The following is a 23,910-nucleotide window of genomic DNA, read 5'->3' on the forward strand; positions in this document are numbered from 1 at the left end:
CTGTTTAACTCTTCACCCCATTTTTAAATTGGGGTATATGGTATTTTTTATTGTCTCTAAAATATATTTAAGTCTTGAACTGTTTTCTTCACCTGTTTGATTGCTTTTTCTTGTTCTTTTGTCTTTCCCTCCATTTATTTAAGGGAGTTTTTCACTTCTTCTTTAAGACCCTCAATCATCTCCTTGAAGGTATTTTTAAGGTTATCTTGTGCTTCATCTGCGTTGCCATGTTCAGGTCTTGCTATTCTAGCACCACTGGTTTCTGGTGGTGCTGTATTGCTCCTTACGTTGTTGAGTGTTATCCTGCACTGTTGTCTTCCCATCTCTTTCTCCAATCAATGCAGTCGGTGTCTGTGGCAGGCAGGGCAGAACCTCAGGTGCTAGCTTATCCAGGTGCAGGCCTGCCTGAGACTCAGTGGTTGCTCCTTCAGGTGCAAGGGGCTCCTCTATGTGCTCTGGTGGTCACTGTTGAGGTGGGATATCTTATACAGAAGATGACACTGGATCCTGGCTGGGACACAGGTGCTCTTTCCCAGAGGGACTTCTTAATGAGAGCCACTCCTACCATGCTTTTGTGCCTCTTTGGCCCGCATCGCCCATGCTCCTTCTCTAATGCTTCTGGGCTGGGGCAGCTGCTGCTGCTGCTGCTCCCCCTCTCTCTGACATTTACCAGCTGGGGCTTAACTTTCTTAAGTTAGGATTTTATTGCTGTGAAGAAACACTATGACCGTGGTAATTCTTTTAAAGGAAAACATTTAAATTGGTCTACCACATTCAGTTTCTACTTCCAAACCAGAGCACAAGAGTTGGACATGATACAACCTGTGAACAAACACTTCTAGGAGGTCTTCTGTAATATGTACCTGCCTCATGAGACCTGCAGAAAAGCTCATGTCACTGAGAGTTCTTAAGAGTCTCAAGAGTCAGTATTCATACTGTTTACTCCTGAGTTGGAGTCCATTGGACGTCTTGCAGGTCCTTAATCAAGTCATTTTAGTGTACATTGAAGACTGTAGTTCGTTCACTTAAAGTGTGTAGTAAACTCTGTGTGTGTGTGTGCATGTGTGTATTTATATATGTGTACAGGTTGCTCATCTGTGTGTGCCTTATGTGCATTCGTGGAGACCAGAGGAAGATGTTGAATGTCTAGCTCTGTCACTCTGCCTTGTTCTTTTGAGACCAGTCACTCACTGAACCTGGTGGCTCTTAACTGACTTTGACTGGACTGACTGGCCAGCTGCCTTTTCTTCTGGTCTCCCCTGGAGTTAATAGTCGCATGTAACTACACCTTGCCCGTATGTGGTTGCTGGGATCTGCACTCAGAACTTCATGTTACCATTGCAAGAGCACTTACCACTGAGCCATCTCTCCAGTTCATGTACCATACTTCAAAAATTCTAAAACTGCAACTAAGTGTTGGCCTTTTATTCCACTCAACACTTTTTGTGTGTGAGTCACCACCTAAGGCAACACTTTAAATACAGTTCCTCATGGTATGGTGACCCCCAATCGTAAATAAAATTATTTCCTTGCTAATTCATAACTTTAATTTTGTTATTGCTATAAATTGCAATGTAAATATCTGATATGCAGGATATCAGATATGCAACCCCCAAGGGGGTATCCACCCACAGGTTGGGAACTGTTGATCTAAGAGTAAGTATTGCTTTGAATGTCCTGATTTCCTTTCTGGAACCTTCAATACATACCTGCTATAAAGCCCTATTGAATAGCAACAATAGGAACATGATTTTTTTTTTTTTTTAATCCCGGGCTCCCTGCTCTGACTCTGCCTAGGTTCTCCTCTTGTAGTTCTTAAGTCGTTCTTTGATGAGTTGGCAGCTCTGCAGTGTTTCATCACTGTACCATTTCTTGAGAAACTGTTTCAACACAGTTGTGGTCTGACTTGGTATGAAAACATGTTCTTTCCTTGGGCATGTCTTCATGAGACCCTAATTAACTATTAGGACCTCCCCTTTACTCACAACAGTCTCCTCCAGCAGAGCACTGTCATGATTTATAATTATATATTTACTTAATGTTAACTTCTGATCTCCTTTTTACTAATATGAAATGTTCTTGTGGTTATAGATTTTGTTGATCTGATTGCATTTGAACTACCTAAGTGCGCTAAATACTTTTCTGTTGTTAAGTGCGCTAAATACTTTTCTGTTGTGACAAAGGAGTCCTCTTGAAATTGACATTGTGAAAAAGCCAAGAGGAGGTGACTTATACCTTTAATTCCGGTACTTGGGAAGAAGATGCAGATTGATCTCTGAGTTCAAGGGAAGCCTGGTCTACAGAGTGAGTTCCAGGACAGTCAGAGCAAACCAAACCAAAACAAAAAAATCCAACAAAGCAAAAAGGCGGTGCGTTGATGCTCCGTGTAAGAGTGACAGACCCGAAGGACTTGTAAACTATAGAATTCAGGTTTCTTTACTTCCTTGTTAAGTCTTAAAATTGCTCCCTGATGTTCTTAGCACTGTTTTAGTGGCACACAGATTATTATCTCTGGAAACTGAAACAGTGTCTTTGAAAGCCTGTTATAAGTAATGGTTTGTGAACTTCCTTCCTGAACATTCTAACTTTACGCATGCATGTCTGCTTTCCATCTTTGGGAAATATAAACTGACTGGATTTTGATGTTCTAAATTTTAATGTGGTTTTACTGGTTTTATATTTCATTCACCCCTTTCCCCCAGAGTACACAATTTACTTTATTGCAGCATAAACTTCTTCTTTACCATTAAGAAAAAAGTAGCAACTATGTGAAAATTATCTAAGTCTGTCCTGTGTCAGGGATTTCATTGGGGAGGGGAGTGTTTTCTTGTTTGTGATTTTTTTTTTTTTGGTTTCTGTTTTCTCTTTTCCTTTTCCTTTTTTCCTTTCTTTCTTTCTTTCTTTCTTTCTTTCTTTCTTTCTTTCTTTCTTTCTTTCTTTCTTTCTTTCTTTCTTTCTTTCTTTCTTTCTGTTGTTGTCTATAGTAGAGGCTGCTTCATTGGCATGTACTGGGTAGAGAGGTCTGGGATGCTGTCAGCCTTCTATGTTTAGTACAGTTCCAGCAAGTCTGACAGACCGTGTCCTTTGGATTATCTTTCTTTTTTTTTCTCCCTTTAAAATGGTGTTGTGTATTCTCCAGTGTGGAGAAGTGTGGTATGAAACAAAGAACTTGTTGGAGGTTGTCCCTTCATTTTGGCAAACTCCTGAATTTTTGCAAGACAACAGTGAAGAAGCCTCTCAAGCCTGGTACCACAGTATCTGAAAGAGTAGTGCTTTGTGGACATTTTGCTTCTTAATGGACCCTGAATTATGAACTGCTTATTATTTCTTCTCTGTTTTATCTTTTGTTTGCTATACAGAAGTTCAGAGACAAATGTTTATCTGGCCCAGCTCTGCAGGTGAGCAGAGATGCCTTTTTTTGTCAAGCCATAATAGCATTATTCTGTTGCTTTTCTGGGCCATTTCTTCCTTTAAGTTTTGTGTTTTGTGTTTTGTAAGCTACTTTAGTTGGAAATAATAGCGTTATATACATCAAAATGTTATTTCATGTATATATTAAGAAACTAATATGATTTGTTATTAAATACCCTTTTATAAAAGAAAAATAGTTTGTGGACTGTTAGCAGAAACCGTGAATTCACAGTTGTCTTGGCAGATGTTTGGTAAAGGTAATGTTTGGTAGGACTGTTGAGAAAGCAACTGGAATTAAGAACCTAGGAACCAGAAAGAAATATAAACAAATAGTACAGTAAAAACTTTAACCTTGCCCAGAGAGAGGTCTGGGGTTCATTATTGTATTTTGTAAAATGAAATCTTTCACAAATTTTCAATGTCCTTTTGAAAACTACCTTAGATCAACCAGCTATTTTACCTAAAGAATATGAATGTGACCTCTGGAGGACGCTGTCCTCTGCTGTAGCTGTTGCTGCCTTTTAAACTACGACTGCCCTAGTAAGCAGCCGCAGCTCTGTAGCTGCCAACCGCAGTTTGGCTGTAGGAGTTGCAGCCTGAGAAAACTCTGTTCCCTCAGGCACCGACTCGTTCAAAGCTACATAGGGAACTTTTTCGGTCTAGAGAACTCAAGATTCAAAAGTTGAGGTGGAATCCTGCTCCTCCAAGAGGCTGAAGAGTAAGCATCTCACCTAGCTCACCTCCTTGCATCTCCCAGAAGTTCTCCTGGGTCTCCCCTCATCCCCCTCTTCATCCCTCCTTAAAAGCTTTCTCTACCTGACTCCTCCCTAAATCTTCTGGTCAGCTACTTGCCTACTTTGCTTCCTGTCTGCACATGAATTTTATTTAAACACATCTTTGCATCATTAAAAAAAATGTTCCAGAGCATAAAGAAAAGTAACACACCATAAAATAATATTCTACAATAGGAGGAACTGAAGATTTGGTTTAGTTTGAGGCAGTCAGCCATGTCTGCATGCCAGAGCCCTACAAGCAGACTCAGAATGCTGAGGCTTCAATGAGCAATCCTGGTAGGAAACGTCCTGTGGTAACTCCTGACTTCATTAGGTCAGAGCATGTGTAAAGTTTAATGTCAGAATTCTCCCTGATCCTGGGTTTTCTGTCTCTTCCCAGGCTTATTTTAATCCTTTTGCTGTAATAAATTGTATTATGATAGCTTTTTGTGAGTTCTTCTTGCCAATTATTTATCCTGAGTGCAATCTTCAGGAACCCATTTCTCTGTAGTTAGAAGGTAAGGATAGTCTCATAGGCTATTCCTATGAAAGTATATCTTAGGAAAATATGACGGATTTGATAGAATACACTTATAAAAGTTGGTAAATGCATTAAAAGTGCCATTTAGCGAGGCTGTTAATGACACGTCTTTGAGAAATTTTATTGACTCAGAGAAAGCACAAGTAAAATGTAAGTGAAGTCAGGACCAACCTTTGTGCTCACCTTTCCATTAACCAGATTCAAAACTGCAGATAGCATTAGTTTATCCTGAGTGAAAGTTTGAGTACATTCAACTGTATAATCTGGGTGTATTGGTAGAATCATCAGAGAGGAAGGAGTCTCAGTTGAGGAAATGCATCCCTGAGATCCAGCTGTAAGGTATTTCCTCAGTTAAGTCAACAGCCCGGCCCATGGTGGGTGATGCCATCCCTGGATTGCTGGTCCTGGGTTCTATAAGAAGGTGGTTTGAACCAGCCATGAGAAGCAAGCCAGTAAGCAGCTCCCTTCTCTGACATCTGCATCAGCTCCTGCCTCAGGGATCCTTCCCTGTTTGAGGACCTGTTCTGACTTATTTCAGGGATGAACAGCAATGCTAAAGTGTAAGCCAAGTAAACCCTTTCCTCCCCAACTTGCTTTTTGGTCATGGTGTTTTATCACAGCAATAGAAACCCTAACTAAAGACACTGGGTTTTCCATTTGTGGTGTTCAGTTGGGTCATACTTGTAGTTACCCCTCTCCACATATATGTTACTTATTTCTTTGCTTTAATTCACTGTTATGAATATTCCCTTTTCTCCCATTCTCTTTGGGTGAGCATAAACTTTAATTATTATTATTATTTTTAATTTAAAATTACGGTAATAAATTACATGTAATAGGTCTCATGATGGCCTTTTCATACATATATGCCATTTTAATTTGACTTTTCTTTCCCTTCTGGCGTTCTAAATATCAGTAGTAGCTCTTGTCTCCATCTCTCGTCTTCTGTAGTCCATAGAAGATCTCGGTCTGGCCTGAGTATGGGGACAGCCCACAAGCCCCCCAGCTGTCCTTGTTTGGCTGCATACCCTAATAGCCCTCAGCCATCGTCTCCCTGGCCTTCCTGACTGTTGCCTAACATTATGATTCTAGACCACAGTCATTGGGTCACTCCTCTTTATTCCTTCCTCCATTTCTCCCAGAAGGTCACTGGAACACACCTGCCTGCTTTTTTTGTTCCGGAGACGCCCCTACAAATCATTTCTCTCTTCTGCTTCTTGCGGTGGCCTACTAGTTTCCCAGAAGGACTAGTGTATTTGATTCTCGTTCTAGGCATTAGGTAGTGTTTTAAAAGCATTCATAAACGGAGCTCGTAATATGTTAATTTTTGAGATAATTTGTTTCTCTTTTATTTTACCTGTGGAGAATTAAAAAAAAATGGAGTATAGAGTTACTATTCACATTTTCTTCTTGTTTTTAAAAACAACCCTCCCCTTCCCTGCCTATATGGAGGTGCCCTCACTTTCCTCCTTACTTGAGACAGGGTGTGTTGTTTTCAGCCTCACATACCAAGCTTACTGGCCTGTGAGCTTCTTGGGATTCTCCTTGTTGATAAGTAGGCAGCAATTGATACCTTGCTTAGCAGGTGTGGTGGCAGGTACATGTTCGTAATCAGAGCACTGGAAAGTTGCAGACAGGAGGATCAGGAGTTGGAGGCCGTCCTCAGCTACACAGCAAACTGAAGACCAGCCTAGGCTATGGGAGACCTTGTTTCAAGTAATAATAAATGTTCTATTTTTCTTGACTTCATCGAATTCCTTTTCATATAATGTATATACATAACTTCCTTCCATTAAAGGGAATATTTCTGTGGTTTTCATTATATGCATGGAATTGTACAACTATCATCACTATTTGTAGAACACTTTTAGTATCCCTAAAGGAAGTACTTTGTTGTCAACTGCCAATCCTTACTCTCCATTTCCCCATACCCTTAGTATTTCAACTTCTCTTTTGCTTGCAAAAACATCAGAAACCTTTTCATATTCATGGGAAGGAACTGGAGTGCTGTTTTTGGGGGTGGGGTAAAATGCCAGGATTCTAGAAGATTAGCTAGTTTGAAAGATATGATTATATTTGGCCTTTGCCAAACAGTATGCTAGAATATAACCACAAATTCAATAAAAGAATGACGCAGAGTCCTAAATATGTATAGTTACATGTAGATACAGCAAACTAATCACTTTTTCTAAGGCGTAAGTTCATCTACTACTTTCATTTTGCATAGTCAGCCTTAAGCCTAAAGTGTACTAAGAAAATGTGCCCCCCCCTTTTTTTTATTAGGTACCAGTTATAGGAGTATATAAAAGTTGGTACATGCATTACTTTTCTGATGATTGAGGGTCCCTGTAGGTGTCAGGCAGGGAAATGAACTTCAGAGAGGTGAGAATTAAAATTTGGTTCAAATTGACTTTGTCAATCTGGATCAAACCTTCTAAAGAATTTGATGCCATGTGGTTTATTCCCAACAAATTTAAGCACAGTATAATTTAGAAAAAAAGTTTCCTGGTGTAATATAGTCTCCTGTGCACAAGGAAACATAATTACATCAACACTCAACGGAGGGTACGTGTCATTTCTTCCAAGAAGATGGATACTGGGGATAGGCTACCTGTGTTAGCTTAAGGGCCTAAGGAATACCCTGGCTTAATCTTGGTAAACCAATAGCATAGAGATAATTTGGGCTACTACTTACATCTGGTCCTGGTTGTGGGAGCTTGAGGGCACCCCTAATTTAGATTACTAGACACCTCTGGTCTTGATTGTAGAAGTTTAATAGTACCTTGCCCTACAGATAATTCAGTTTACCAGACTTCTGCTGAGTCATTTGGGAAGAGGGAGCCTCGGTTGAAAAAATACTTCTGTAAGATTGCCTGTAGTATAATTTGTGGGACATTTTCTTGATTAATGATTGACGTAGGCAGTCTCAGTCCACTGAGGGTGGTGCAACCCTTTGACAGCTGGTCTGAGATGTATGAGAAAGGCTGAACAAGCTATGGATAGCAAACCAGTAAGTAGTCACCCTCCATAGCCTTTGCTTCAGCCTCTGTCTCAAGGTTCCTGCCTGAGTTCCTGCCTTGGCTGCCTTGATGATGGACTATAATCTGAATTTCAAATAAAGCCTTTGCCCCTCAAGTTGCTTTTGGTCATGGTGTTTATACAGCAATAGAAAGGAAACTAGACAGGAATTTATGCCAGGAACTTTGACAAACCCAGCCATGTTGTTTTAGGAAGAATTGTGGAAAGACTTTGGAACTTTGGGCTGGAAAAGCTGTTGAGTGCTTAGAGCTTTATGGGCTGCTCTGTGGGCGCCTGGAAGGATGCTGAGAGCTGACTAGCAGGGCTCTCCCATGATCTCTGCTCCAGTTCCTGTTTTCCAGGTTTTTGCCTTGAGTTCCTGCCTTGGCTTCCCTGGGTAGATTATGACCCAAGACACATAAGCCAAATAAACTTTTTACTTTCCAAGTTATTTTTGATCATGGTATTTTTCACAGCACTAGAAGGTAAACCAGGACAAGTTTCAGAAGTCAGTTTTATATTCCATATATATGAGAAAAATTTTAATTTTAAAATAAAAATATGCCTAGTTTGAAATAGCCAGGAAGATACTTTGCTATTTTCTTTAATTTTAAAAGTTTTGGTTATTAAAAGAATATTTTTTACTTGTTAAAATCCTCAGTATTTCTCAGTATTTATGAACTGGATTTTCATCCAACTAAGACGTTTTTATTCTGAAGTTGGTTATGTTTCTCCTGTTCATAATTTGATATATTCTACTTTTATTTATCTAGAGCATAATTAAGAACTAAGAAGTTAGTCCTAAGTCTTTGAGCTCACCAGTGTCCCAAGTTGATATTTATAAGTATATGTTCTTAATTAGTTAGTTGGTGATTAATTGCTTAATTATGTGAGGTTGTTTAATTATATATAAAATCAATGATCTTTTATAATGCTGCTATTCCACTGTTTCCCACATTACAAGTAAGAGGAGGTAAAAAACAGAAAAAATAGGTCTGAAGTGATAGGTCGGTGCTTAAGAGCACTTATTGATCTTGCAGAGTCCTGCGTTCAGTTCCTAGCACCCACCTGGCTGCTGAAAGCCATCGGTAACTTCATTTCTGGGGAATCTGTTGCCCTTTTCTGTCCTCTGGGAATACCAGGCATGTCTGTAGCATGCATCCATGCAGATAAAACACTAATATAAATAGTAAAGAAATTATAAATTAAAAAACCCATAAAGATACTAAAATATGAAAATTGACAAGGACTAATAAATGTTGAACCAGGTGTAGTGATAAAAAAATTTGATATAAAGGTGGTGTGATCATATATTAGGTAAAATATGAAAATGCACTCGCACACATACACTCACACATTCACTCCCACTCTATTTTTTTCCCTGTAGATAATGTTTTTCAGTCTAAGGACAAATGATACAACAGTGTTTTCCATAGAACAGTGCTATAGATTATTTTGTCAAAGGAATACTGAAAGAGAAATAGTTATATCTCGTGTTTAAGAAATAATTGTTTAATCCGAGACTTGTAGGGAATTAACATACTTAAACATTCATCAAAATCGTATATTGAATTGTATGTAGGCGCATATAAGAAGCTTGTAACAAATTCCTATGTTAAAAAAAGAACAGAAACCTGAGAACTGTTGAATTTACATAGATTATTTGAACTAGAAAGAGATTTTAGAGCTGGGCAACATTCCAGACCAAGCATGGTACAGAATGCCCCACTCTGTCACATATGCAGGTTATATTTATATCAGGAAGAAAAGGAAGTGGCAAATAGAAATAACCTGATTCCTACAGTTGGCATTTACCTTACATGGTCATGTTTGGGCAGCTTTCAGCCTCCTATTGCCTGAGACCCAGTTTTTCTGTTGCATGGATACACTCTTAGGCTGGGCTACAGTTGGGCTGTACATCATGCTAGGTGATGTTTTAGTTTGTGGTATCTACTTGGGAAAGTGTAGAGAGACTGGTTTAGGATAAATTAATTTTGTTTCAATGAGACTCAAGTAAACCTATAGACAAGGGATTTTAAAAACCTACCCATTAGCCATTTATGAGCTGCTGTTAACTAATGTGCTTTTTTAGAATTCTTAACAGCCCCACCTGAGTTCCTTAAAAATGTGTCTAAAGCAGCGTCCTGGAATTGAGAAGCGATCACGATGGGTCTAGTCTTCAGTGCGAACTGAGGTTTAGCTAAGATCTAAATATTGGCTTGACGCAGAATGTGAATTGTGTTTTCTTTGTGGGCACTATCATTTATTAGAGTCTTTCTTGAAAAAAACAAATTTCCAGTCTGACTTTGTGATACATGCCTGTAATCCCAACCTTTGAGAGGTAAAGGTAAGGGGATATTTTGAGAGGGGAGGGGAAGAGGAGAGAGGTACAGGAGAGAGAAAAAGAAAAGGAAAATAAATGTCAACATGAGTATGTTTTAGAAAATTTTTATTACATCCACAAAACTGTTACAATGGCATATATAACAAATTGTTTATTTAGCATTGTTTCATGTCTAAGCCTTAGTTTATAAGGACAGAGCCAGTGGAGTACCTTAATTTCTTAAATGTTTGTGAGTACCACGATAGCTTTTCTTGGGTCTTGTAATGGCACGCTCACTGTATTTTCTGTTTCTCATAAGTACCATATTTTTTAAATTTTGCAGACTGGTAAAATATATCCTTTGTTTTTTTTAAGCATTATTATTGGATGATATTAATTGAGGCACATTTAAATTATTGACTTTCTCCTTGTTCATAGGTTTTAAGAAAAATAGTGTGGGAAAATCTTCTAAGAATTTACTTTGCTAATTTCTCCCCCAAAAAAGCAAAGTCCAATCTCTTTTTATAACTGGGAAGGATCTCCTTAACTGGACTCCAGTGTACTTTCTCTTTTTCTTAATGTCAAACAGAACTAGTTATTTCAGTTAAACATGTCTCCGTGATTTCTTCATGTCACCCAGTCTTTGGTGGCTGTGTGTGTGTATGTGTTGTTTTCAGACAGTCTCGCTGTAGTCCTGGCTTGCCTGGAGTACTCACTGTGTATAACAGGAAATTTCTACCTGTCTCTGACATCCAAGTACTGAGAGTAAAGGCACATGCACTAAGACCAGCTGATTTTAGCTTATATTTGAAGAGAGTACTCTCTCCATTTGTCATTTTACACAGCAGAGCAAACCCCTGTCTCATCCATGTCTATCTGCTTGTTCTTAAGTTTTTATATGTTCTGTGTATCATGGTTTAAGTACCATGTACAAGGTGCTGAGGATAGTGTCTCCATAGAAAGCCTGTGCCTGTTCTCCTAAGAGAGTTTACCATCTCTTGGGGAAACTAAGGGAGAAATAGCAGAACATAAGATAGCTTTATTGGGGGTGGAGTAAGGAAGAAAAGTGGAAATGCTTCTTAGATGTACACTTTGCATGAATTTACCCTGAGAAGAAAGTAGTGATATTCATATCTTAATACTTACTTAATCACATACCTAGAAAATTTTACAAATACGTATATGGAATACAATAGGCAGGCAGATGAAGCAGTTATACCATTGAAATAATGCTAAGTCACTTAAGGATTAATAGAAATCTGTACAATTTTGGAAAGTATTGTTTCTGGTTTTCTTAGTCATCAAAGCAAGAAAGGCAGTATAGTTTTAAGACTTACCATAAGATGGAAAACTAGCAATTTTTGTATGACAAGATTATTTTATTTTCTGGTGACAAAGGTAATAAGAACTAAGAAATTTTGATTCTTTTCCCCTGCTGTAGGCATAAAAGCTTAACAAATTACAGTTTTATATACATGTTTGCAGAAACAATGAGATTCCTAGATCAGAAGCAAAGGACTTGGCTCACAGCTAGCTACTCGAGCTTCATGTTTATGGTGATACTTCTGGCTTCTCAGAACTAAACCAGTAGCATGGAGGCAAGTGGGCAGGATACTGTATGCACAGTGGATTTCTGCTACATACAACTAGATTCAGGTTTAGAGATCCTTATCTTTTAAACAATACTATACAGCATCTCCTTAGAAGAGACACTTCTGCCCTGTGGCAGTCATTTTGCTCAGTTCTCCAGAGGAATTGTGTCTGTTTTTCAGACTTGTTCACTGGAGAAACCTCGGAAACATACTAGACATGGCCCTCAGTGTCAGTTCGACAATGTGCACAGTGAAACCATATACTCTTGATGCTTTTCTGTGATTATAATTGGCTAGAGCTTTGCTGCCATCACCATATTGAATTACAGTGGTGAGGGCAGGCATTCTCATCCTGTTTCTAATTATAGGAAAGCATGCAGCCTTTCAGCGTTAAGTGTGCTCTCTGTTGGTTTTAAAATGCATTTTCTGTTCATGTTTTATTCAAAATTGTTAACTAGAAATTTATATTTGGTGTTTGTGGTAGTTTGAATGAGTGTGACCTCCATATTTGAATATTTGCCTCCCAGTTGGTGAACTGTTTAGGAAGGATTAGGAGGTGTGTCACTGGGAGTGGACTTTGATGTTTCAAAAGCCCATGCCAGGTCTTCTGTTCTCTGCCTACTTCCTATAAATCAGGATGTAAGTAAGCTCTTAAGTACTTCCCTAGCACTATGCCTGCATGTCTACTGACATGTTCTCTGCGGTTATGGTCATAAACTAAACCTCTGAAACTATAAGCCAGCCTCCAAATAAATGTAAGTTGTTTTGGTCATTGGTGTCTATTCACAGCAATGGAGCAATATTGTAATTTATTTCTGTGTCTGTTGAGCCTATCATGCCGTTTCTTTTTTGAAGAATTATGGTGAATAGTAAACTAAGTTTGCATTCCTGCAATAATCCACAGTTGGCCATAATAGACTATGCTTTGTATGCATTTCTTGATTCCATTTCTTGAATGATGTCTGCATTTCAAACTCCATTATGGTCAGTAGTTTCCATATATGCCATTGCCTGTCTTTGGAATTCAATACTGACATTTTCTGGGGTAAGACAGTAAGTATTTTCTCTTGTGTGCTCTTCAAGAAGTTTGTACAGAACTGGTAGTATTTCTTCTATATTGTTTAGAAAAGTGTACTGTGCTTTTTTCCTTCTTTGTAAAAAGATAGGGTCTTGACAGATAGCAAAGACCAGCTTCACACTGGCCTTCCTGCCTTATCCTTCCAAGTGCTAGGATTGCGGGCATTACACCCAGCTACTGTGCACTTTTTATGACAATGTACTTAATGAACTCAATTTAAAATATGGGATAAATGAAGTCTGAGTTTTTTTTTGTTGAAGTTTTAGTAGTTTGTGTCATTAAATGTATGTATCCATGTCATGTATGTGTTTTTACTCCCTTGTCCTTTTAACGTCTGTAGGATACATGGTGAGGTCAGCTGTACCATTTCTCATGTTGGAAACTTGTGTTTGTCACCCCCTTTTTGGGGGATGGGGGAGGAATGAGGCTAGGGTCTTTTAGCTACTACTCAAGGGAATGCAGCAAAGCCCTTCCTCACCCAGCTCTGGATGGCAGCTGTGATGGTGGCCCAACAACAGATGAAGGCGGTGCACACTGAGTGGTGGACACACCAGATGGACACAAGCCTTCGGCCTCTTGCCATTCTCTGCTGCTTCCTCCTGCTTGTAATGTTATCTTTGTGCCCAGATCCACGAAGTCCCCCAAAAACCGACAAGGAGACCGAGTCCTGTATGTAAAAGCAAAGAGCCCTTATTTTATGTTCACAAACTCGGTCTCTCCATGTGTCCAACGTATTGGAGTGATAGGAGAGCTCTGAGTTCAGTTAGGGTTGGGTTCTTATAGTAGAGACGGTGGGGGTGAGGGGTTTCTGAGGTTCAGGACCCCTGATTGGCTGAAATTTGTCTAGAGGTGTTCTGGTGAAAAGCGATGGGTGTGTGCTGGCAGGTGATCTAACTACAACAGTCGGAACATTGGGAATTTTCTTTGGAGGGTCTGTTTCTGGGTGGTGCCTGGGTAGTCTCAGTTTATGGTCTTTCTTGCATCAGGCATTGACTTAGGGAAAACTAAAAAAGATAGACAGGGCTCTTGAGCCTATCATGGCTGGGTTCTACAGTAGAAGTTCTGGCCTTTGCATTTCAAGGATTCCAAGTGCACATCCTCTGGAGAATCAGAGCCTGAGGAGGATTCCTCTGAGTATCCTGCCCCCAGAATGACAAATATTAGACAAGAGTACTTTACAGAAGAAGGATTTCTTTGGCTTGCAGTTTGAGGGTACAGTCCATCATGATGAGGAAAATGTGGTAGCAGAAATGCTGACTGCATCCCATCCAGTCAGAGAGCAGAAAGTGAGTGAACCTTCAGTCTCTGCCTTCCACGTGCTACCATTGTAATCATGAGCCACGATGCCTGGCCTCTTTCAGATTTCTTCTTTAAATCATGTATTAGTTTGTAAGTTTTTATTTAGCTTTCATTTTTGAGATTTAAACTGTTGGTTCTTAACTAATACCGTGTGGTCTAAGGATGTTGTTTATGTGACTTGAACACTGTTTTCATTGAAACATATTTTATGACTTAATGTTTTGTCTGTTGACATATGGTCTATATGCCCTTAAGTGTATAAATGCATTCTGTAAGCATCCACCAATGATCCTTAATGTGTTCAAATTTTCGTGTCCTTACTGATTTTCTGACTATCATATTTCAGTGGTTTGATGTTCGGAGAAGTATTGACTTTGACACAGAGTATTTTTGTTATCTTATGTTGACTTCCTTTGTCCCTGTGAATCTACCTCCCTTTTCTCTCTTCTCTTCTCTTCTCTTCTCTTCTCTTCTCTTCTCTTCTCTTCTCTTCTCTTCTCTTCTCTTCTCTTCCTTCCCTTTCTTTTCTTCTTCTTCTTTTTCTTTTTTGGTTTTTCAAGACAAGATTTTTCTGTGTAACAGCCCTGGCTGTCCTGGGTCCTGGTTTCTCTGTGTAACAGTCCTGGATGTCCTGGCCCTTTCTTTTCTTTTAGAGATTTTTTTAAAATTTCATTTTATGTGTGTGGCTGTTTTGCCTGTTTGTATGTCTTTTGTACCAAATGTGTGCTTTGTGCCCAAGGATGCCATAAGATAGCTTCAGAACCTCTAGAACTGGAGTAACAGACAACTGTGAGCCACCATGTGGGTGCTGGGAATTGAGCCTACGTCCTCTGGAGAGTATCCAGTGCTCCTAACTGTCTCTCCTTTCTTAAGACGTGTATGTTAATGAGGATTTTATAATATTTCTCTACTCATTTGAAATCTTTCACCATAAAGAAATCTCACAGTCTCAGAGCAGAGAAATTACTATCAGTTTTAAAAGGAATAATACTGATATTAGATATTAAGATAATGGAATTCTGAACTTTTGATTGGCTTGTATAAATAGTTGTGGGTTTGCTAGACAGAAAGAAGGGAATTGTCTTTGGAGTCTTCTTTTTTTAATTTATTTTATTTTATATTTTTATAAAAGAGAACAAAGTATCTTTTCATTTTACATACCAATCTCAGTTCCCACTCCCTCCCCTCCCATCCCCTCTACCTACCATCCACTCCTCAGAGAGTATAAGGCACATTGCTTTGGCGAAAGGTTCAAGGCCCTTCCTACTCTGTCTAGGCTGAGCAAAGTATCTATCCATCCAAAGAGAATGGGTTTCCAAAAAGCCAGTACAAGCAGTAGGGATAGACATTGGTGTTGCTGCCAGTGGACCTACAGTCTGACCCAGCCATACAACTGTTTGAAAAAATCAACAAGATAAACAAACCCTTATCCAAACTAATCAAAAGGCGGAGAAAGGAAATCCTATAACAAAATCAGAAATGAAAAGGGGTACAAAACAACAGACACTGAAGAAATCCAGAGAATTATTGGGTTATACTACAAAAGCCTGAACTCCACAAAATTGGAAATATAAATGAAATGGACAGTTTTCTGGATAGGTACCACATACCTAAATTAAATCAAGATGAGGTGAACAATTTAAATAGACCTATAATCTGCAAGAAAATAGAAGCAGTCATCAAAAGCCTTCCAACCAAGAAAAGGCCAGGGGCCTGATGGTTCAGTGCAAAATTCTACCAGAACTTCAAAGAAGATCTAATACCTCAAAATGTTCTACATAATGGAAACAAAAGGAACATTGCCAAACTCTTCTTATGAGGCTACAGTTACCCTGATACTGAAACCACACCAAGACTCAATCAAGAAAGACAATTACAGACCAATCACACTCATGAACATAGATGCAAAAATACTTAATAAAATACTGGTAAATTGAATCCAAGAAGACATCAAAAAAAAAATCATTCACCATGATCAAGTTGGCTTTATCCCAGAGATGAAGGGATATACCAGTGAGGGGACCACTTCTTTGTCCTGGCCACTCAGCTAGCTTAGCCCCAAAATAATCACACAGAACTGTATTAATTAAATCACTGTTTGGCCCATTATCTCTAGCTTCTTATTGGCAACTCTTACATCTTAATTTAACCCATTTCTATTAATCTGTGTATTGCCACGTGGCAGTGGCTTACCAGGTAAAATTTCCAGCGTTTGTCTCCAGTGGATCCATGGCACCTCTCTGACTCCGCCCTTCTTTCTCCCAGCACACAGCTTAGCTTTCCCTGCCTAGTTCTGTTCTTCCCTGCTATAGGCTCAATGCAGTTCTTTATTAACCAATGAAAGCAACACATAGACAGAAGGACCTCCTACATCACAGGGATGGTTCAACATACAAAAATATATCAGCATAATCTACCATATAAGTAAATTAAAAGAAAAAAAACATATGGTCATCTCATTAGATGCTGAAAAAGCATTCAACAAAATCCAACACCCTTTCATGATAAAGGTCTTGGAGAGATCAGGGATACAAGGAACATATCTAAACATAATAAAAAGCAATATATAGCAAGCCAGCAGCCAACATCAAATTAAATGGAGAGAAACTCAGTGATCCCACTAAAGTCAGGAAAAGACAGGGCTGTCCACTCTCTCTATCTCTATTCGGCATAGTTCTTGAAGTTCTGTCTTTGGAGTCTTGTCAATAGTTTAGGTAGAACTTTAGTAGTCTTTTAGGTACCATAGAGGGAGAGAAGAAAAAGGCACAGTAATAAAATTATTAATTACTTACAGTTCATTCTTATTCCCTTTTATTTATAATTTAACTTAAATGTTGTTTTTTATTTTAGAAGAAAAGACAAACTTCTACAACTGGTCCTAGTCAAAAGACTGAGAAGTAGTAGTAAGACAAGAAAAACTTAAATGTGTGATTTTTATCATAGTTACTTTAATAAAATACAAATTGTCATCCAAACCCTCAAGTACTTGATCCTTTCTAGGATTTTGCTCATGCCAGGAGCTGAGCCTTTGTGTAGAATCGTTATCTTGTATTCCGTTTCCACATCTGTATGAAGCAGCAAAGTTAACTCCAGAAGCCTTTAGCTGTTCTTAGTGCTCCTTCTGTGCTGATAGTGTGAAAGACCTGGTCTGGCCAGCGTGTAAGAGAAGGAAGTCAGGACTGGAGTTGCTGGAGGATTTAGCTTCCCTTAACCCCCTGGTGCCGGTTGTGTTGTTGTGGGAGGTGTTTCTAATTTCAGCAGCATACTAGGTTCAGGAGATGCCCTGATAGTCAGGGTTTCCTTTTGTGGGAATGGTCAGCAGAAATGACATTGTTTTCTAAAGAAATCTAGGAGGTAGGATATAATAAAGACTATTGATATGAAATATGTTTTCTGTTTAGAAAAGTGTTGTTTTGTAGTTTTAGTGTTTTCTTTTTATTTAAAAAAATTACTTCTGCACTGTTCTTGCATTGTTGGTCTATTTTTTAGAAGTGATATTTTAACTGGCAGTGTGTTCCCGAGAGTCCAGACTCTGGGCCCACAGAGAACAGGAGCTGTGGTGCAGGTGTGAGATTACAGCAGCGGTGGTCCCTTCCAGTTTTGCTCATAAATATACACTCTGGCTATTCAAGTGAGCTTGAATCTAAAACATATGCTAGTCATTGAGATTTCTTTGTTTCTAAATCTAGAGATACTTGCATTAGCAATAATATGCAATTGAGTCGCGTAGAACTTTAAATTAAACCACTCATTCTACAGTAGCGCTCCTGTGTACTAAGACAGGGTGATAAGTTTATGTTCAGGTTTGTTCATTGCTATCCTCTAACCCTCCTAGACCGTTTCTTGTATTTCATAAAGTAACACCATAATACTGCCCTTTAGCCTAGTTTACTGTAAATGTAAGGTAGAACTGGACGTGGTTGTGCCTGCTTTTAATCCTAGCACTTGAAAGGCAGATGTAGGTATATCTCTGAGTTTGAGGCCAGTCTGTGTTGGAGGAGAGAATCCCTTGTTTATCCTGGCCGTCTGGCTAGCTTACACCTGAAATAACCACACAGAAACTGTATTAATTAAAACACTGCTTGGTCCATTAGCAGAAGAACCTCCTACACCAAGTCTGGTCTATAGAGTTCTTGGTCATGCAATGCTACATTGTGAGACTCTGTCTCAAGGAAATAAGAGAGGGAGGGAATACGGCAAAGTCTTATTATTGTTGTTATTTACATCAGGTTCCAATGATGCACCCTCTCCTCCCTTGACAGTCCCTTAACACAGGACACTTACTGCCTCTCTTCATTCTGAAGTGTTTCCTGGCAGAGTTTGAGGTTGGAGGAAGGGTATTGAGAGAAAGGGGTAGTTGGGGAGCAATTAAGATGTACAGTACACAATTCTTTATACACAAACTATTGATGTTTGATACTACAAACTAAGTATGTAGAGTTGAAAATCTAATTCAGCTCCATTTCTGGTATGCACAGAAAATTTTGGGCTAATAAAAAAGAGCAGTGTTTCAAGTCGAGTTGATATACATCTGTCTGCACTTCTTGACTACAAGAGTTCTTCACAGTTTGTTATCTTTTTCATATTTTATTAAAATATCGAAACAAAAAGCCTAATGAGAATTTATGGGATATTTTTCTACTTATAAAAGAGTAATTTTAGCTGTTCGGTGGCACACGCCTTTAATCCCAGCACTTGGGAAGCTGTAGGATTGAGTTCTATGAGTTCTACAGAGCAAGTTCCAGGATAGCCAATGCTACAGAGAAACCTTGCCCCATCCTCCCTCCTCCTCCCCCCCAAAAAACATTTTTCCCTATTTTTTTTAAAGATTTATTACTTATTATATATACAGTGTTCTGTCTGTACTTATTCCTGCAGACCAGAAGAGGGCGCCAGATCTCATTACAGATGGTTGTGAGCCACCATGTGAGTGCTTGGAATTGAACTCAGGACCTCTGGAAGAGCAGCCAGTGCTCTTAATCGCTGAGCCATCTCTCTAGCTCACAAAAAAATAATCTTGAAACATTAATATTCAAGCATTTTAATCTGATTGTTATTCACTGCTTTCCTTAATGACCTTAGGAACCAACAAAGGAAGTGATGAGATAACATTGCTGATTTCCTGAGATGTCCAATTTCCTTTTTTCTCTTTCAGGTGGCTATCATCCAGTGAAAATTGGAGACCTCTTCAATGGTCGGTACCATGTCATTAGGAAGCTAGGATGGGGGCACTTTTCCACCGTCTGGCTGTGCTGGGACATGCAGTAAGTGTTCTTTGTTATTCTGTGCTCCTGAGCTTTAAAACAGGATAGTCAAGGGCCGTCCTGCCCTGTGGTAACAAGTTAGTACAGTTTAGCATAGGCCCCTGCCGCCAACTAGACTAGTCCACTTCCACCTGGTCTTACATTCTTTTGCTTGTATTTTGTTTGTTTGTTTGTTTGTTTTTCCAAGACAGGGTTTCTCTGTGTGTCAGCCCTAGCTGTCCTGGACCAGGCTGACCTCAGACTCAGAGATTCACCTGCCTCTGCCTCCTGACTGCTGGGATTAAAGGCGTGTGCCATACTACCTGGCCCTTTGTTTGTATTTTAAAAAATACTGTGAGCTTTGTTTGTGAGCCTGTTACTTTTCTTTTAGTTCATATCAGAAATAAAATCAATACAAATTGAAAATGTATAGACCTTCCAATTCAATATTTTGTGACATTATTTAAAAGCCACATTCTATATTAGGAAATGTCACTGTTTCTTAGCACATATATTTGTGTGTAGTTGTGTTTGTGTTCATGCATGAATTGAAACAATTGTAAAATACTTCCCTTTAGTGTTTGTGTTAGCTGTTTTATTGTCTGCTCTATGTTAATTAGAATTGAAATAACAAAGCATAAAAGATATTGTTTTAACCTATGATCCTCTATTTGTGTCTTCCAAATTTGAAAAATGCTATTTTTAATTAAAATGTATTACTGACTGTATGGAAGGCATTTGCCCACTGTGTGAAAACAGCTTTGTGGAGTCATTTCTTTCTTCCACGTAGGTTGTTTACATAGGTTCTGGGGGATCAAATTCAGTTTGCCATGCTTGCCAGCAAATGCCTTTACCTGCTGAGCCATCTGGATGGCCTCCAAAATACCATCTATTTGTTTGTTCATTTGTCCCTCCCTCTCTCCCTCTCTCTCTCTCTGTGAGAGAGAAAGAGAGAGAGAGAGAGAGAGAGAGAGAGAGAGAGAGAGAGAGAGAGAGAGAGAGTGTGTGTGTGTTTCAAGACAGGGTTTCTCTGAGTATCTCTGGCTATCTTGGAATTCTCTCTGTAGACCAGTCTGGCCTTGAACTCAAAGAGATCCACCTGCTTCTGCCTCCAAGTGCTGGAGTAAAAGGCATGTGCTATCATGACTGGCATCCAAAATACTATTTTATAGGAAAGCTTATTGAAAGCCTCAGTGTATTGGCTACTAACTGGCTACACATCTAACTATAACAGTTGCTTCTTTTGCTAATTTGATAATGTAAATAACAATGCTTTTTTTTCTTCTTCTAAAGAGGGAAAAGATTTGTTGCAATGAAAGTTGTAAAAAGTGCCCAGCATTATACAGAGACAGCCTTGGATGAAATTAAATTGCTCAAATGTGTAAGTAATCAACAAATATGAATGATGTAAAAAGGTGACTAACTAATGCTTTCTTTACTCTTGTGATCTCTGGATTATAACACTTTTTTTGTTTTTACTTTTTAAAAATAGTCTTATTTCAGGTGCCTATAAACTTTTTAACTGCTGCTGTGCCCCCTGTGTATAAAGTTTGTAGGGTCATTAATTATTAAGTATGCACCTCTCCTACTCCAGTTGGCTCAGGTTTTTCTGGGTGATAGTATATTAAAGAAGAATTTTTTATAAGTTCAAATATAAATCTTTTATTTGAAAAAAATACCTTGTTGATTGGTATAGTAAAAAGCTCCAATTATTATTATTATTATTATTATTATTATCTAAAATTTATTTAAGTGTGTGCCTGTGCTCATCAGATGTTAACTTCCTCGTAGCTATCGTTCCTGGCTGCTCAGCTGCCACACATGGGTGCTGGGAATTTTTAAGTCAGGTCTTCTGGAAGAGCAGTACACATTCTTAACTGCTGAGCCATCTCTCCAGCCCCAACCTCCATTTTAAACTTCTGTGGTGGTTGGACATGTGGTACACATTTGTAATCCCAGCACTCAGGAAGCTGAGGCAGAAGGTGTGCTGAGATATAGGCTATTTTTGGCTGATAAACAGCATTTCATTTGGGAAAACCAAGAATGAAAATAAAAAATGCAAAGTCCTTTGTTTTTTATTTGTTTACTTTATATAGGTTCGAGAAAGTGACCCCAGTGACCCAAACAAAGACATGGTAGTTCAGCTAATCGATGACTTCAAGATCTCAGGCATGAATGGGATACGTATCCTTTACTCTTTTGCTCTCTGAATTATAACACATTTTTTTTGTTTTTACTTTTTAAAAATTGAGTTATTTCAGGTGCCTGTAAACTTTTAATTGTTGCTGTGCCCCTCTGTATAAGATATTCAGGGTCTTGTAAAGTTTTTAAGTATTCTCTCCTGGTCTGGTTGGCTAAAGCTTTATTTTATTTTTTAGACTCTTTTGGATGTGTTAGCATAATGCATGCAATGTCTTCATTCTCCTATTACTGTCCTCTTGTCTTGTTCCTGCCATACTAATTTTTTATTTGATCAGTCTTTATTTTGGTTATCTATAATACTATTGACATTTTTAAGTCATTGTAGTTGTTTCTTTGCAATGATAGATGATAAAATATTCTAGTACTTTTTTTTATAACCACATGCATGACTCGTGAATATTAGTGCATGTTATGGCCAAGGTCTTCTGTCTTCTTTCAGGTCTTTTGTTATTTTCTTTATGTCTTCTTCGAGAAGATCCAACATTCATTGTCATATTTGACTTTCTGAAACTTCAGAAACCTTATGTCAAGGTCTTATGTCTCAATTAAAGCCTTAGAATTAAATCCAATGTCTGCACATCCTTTTTATCATGATCTTTTGGAGGAAGAAAACTCCTAGAGGAACAGGTCTTTCTTTATATTTCTCCTAGAAATCCCAAACCCAGCATGGTGGTTCATGGCCATAATCCCTGCACTCTTGACACAGTGATTTCTTGAGGCAGAAAACTCAAGAGTGCAGGGTCAGTTTTACTACATAGCTAGCTAGAGGCCAGCCTCAGTTACATGAGACCCTATCTCAGCAAACAAACCAAAACCAAAACAAATAAGCCATTTTATTCAGGAATACTGGGATGTATAAAACCCTGCTGACATTATCTCAGCATTTGCCTCCAGATGATTCCTGGTAGCTGATGATCTCCCAAACAGTAGGCGAGCAGGTGGGCGGATAATCATTACCACAGTCTGAGTGCTCACTAGTCTGTTTTAAACTTGTAGAGCTTTTCCTGATAGGAAGAAGAAAGGAGGAGAGATTCTTTAGAGAAAATACAGGATTTATAGAGTTTAAGGGACACGGACACACACACACACACACACACACACACACACACACACACACACACACACACGGCTCCTTTTCCTAGCAAGTAAAATGCTAAGAACCAATCATAATCTGGATACGTCAATACTTTGAGGAGATTTGGTACTTATTTTGGAAACCTTAGAGTTGGGCCCTGTATCTAACTTTAGATTTTTAGTTCCTATTTTTTTATAATGAGACCGGGAAGTAAGACTTCGTCTTTTCAGCCTGTGGTGTACAAGTTCTTTAACAGAACAGAAACATTTACAGTTTTTTCACCAAACTATTTATATGAATAGCTATCATGATATGGTAAATCCAGATATTATAAAAATTAACAAGTCAATAATTTTGTGATACTAACTTCAGCAATAAGCCTCTAGCTATGAACCAAACATTTTCATTCCAGAACTACTTCAAAATCTCTTGTGAATATCTTTAGTGTGCATGATCTATTTGCTGACTCATTTAGAGCGGTGGTTCTTAACCTTCCTCATGCTGCAACCTTTAGTACAGTTCCTCATGTTGTGGGGACCCCAACCATAAAATTATTTTTGTTGCTACTTCATAGCTATAAATTTGCTACTGTTATGAATTGTAATGTAAATATCTGATATGTAACCTCAAAGGGGTCGAGATCCACAGGTCTGAGAGAGAACCTCTGGTTTAGAGGGTCAAGGATTGGGCCTAGCGCCACTGGGTTTGGTTCGTTGCTGATTTTTTTTTTTTAAATAGGGTTTTTCTGAGTATCCCTGGCTGTACTGAAACTCACTGTGTAGACCAGGCTGGCCTCAAACTCACAGAGATCCACCTGCCTTTGCCTCCTGAGTGCTGGCATTAAAGGCGTAAGCTACCATCACCCAGCATAGAGCTTCTGTTTTTGAAAACTCCTGACTGGCGCTCTAAAGATGGATTCGCAGTTAAGAGAACTGGCTGCTCTTCTAAACGACCCATGTGTTTGATTCCCAGCACCCATGATGAACATAACTGTCTGTAACTCTGAGTCCCGGGAGATCTGATGCCCTCTTCTGGCTTCTGTGGACACTAAACACACATGTGCTGCAGAGACACACATGCAGACAGAACACATATAAAAATAAAAAATAAAGAGCCAAACATATCAGTTTAAAAAGAAATAAAAAAAAATACCATTGACCACTTAGTCTAATTGAATCAGTGATTTCTAGGGTCAATAAAAGACTACATCTTTAAAAAGAGTTGGGCAGTGATGGCGCATGACTTCAATCCCAGAACTCAGAGGTAGAGGCACATGGATTTCTATGAGTTTGAGGCCAGCCTGGTCAGTTTATTTAGTGTATTCCAGACCAGCCAGAGCTATCTAGTGAAACCTT

At 38.8% G+C, this 23,910-nt stretch overlaps 1 protein-coding gene across 12 annotated transcripts in view; it reads left to right on the forward strand.

Annotated features, from left to right (window-relative positions):
* Srpk2 (SRSF protein kinase 2) overlaps positions 1-23,910 on the forward strand; it is a 206,164-nt gene that overhangs the window by 143,569 nt on the left and 38,685 nt on the right. For all 12 annotated transcript variants that reach the window (XM_087902458.1, XM_085684120.2, XM_087902459.1 and 9 more), the window contains 3 exons: positions 19,191-19,299; positions 20,572-20,659; positions 21,375-21,462. In XM_087902458.1, coding sequence (XP_087758584.1) covers positions 19,191-19,299; positions 20,572-20,659; positions 21,375-21,462 — 285 coding nt within the window. The remainder of the gene's footprint in view (positions 1-19,190; positions 19,300-20,571; positions 20,660-21,374; positions 21,463-23,910) is intronic.

The sequence above is a fragment of the Myodes glareolus genome, chromosome 27 (assembly GCF_982192425.1).
Source record: "Myodes glareolus chromosome 27, mMyoGla1.1, whole genome shotgun sequence".
Lineage (NCBI taxonomy): Eukaryota > Metazoa > Chordata > Mammalia > Rodentia > Cricetidae > Myodes > Myodes glareolus.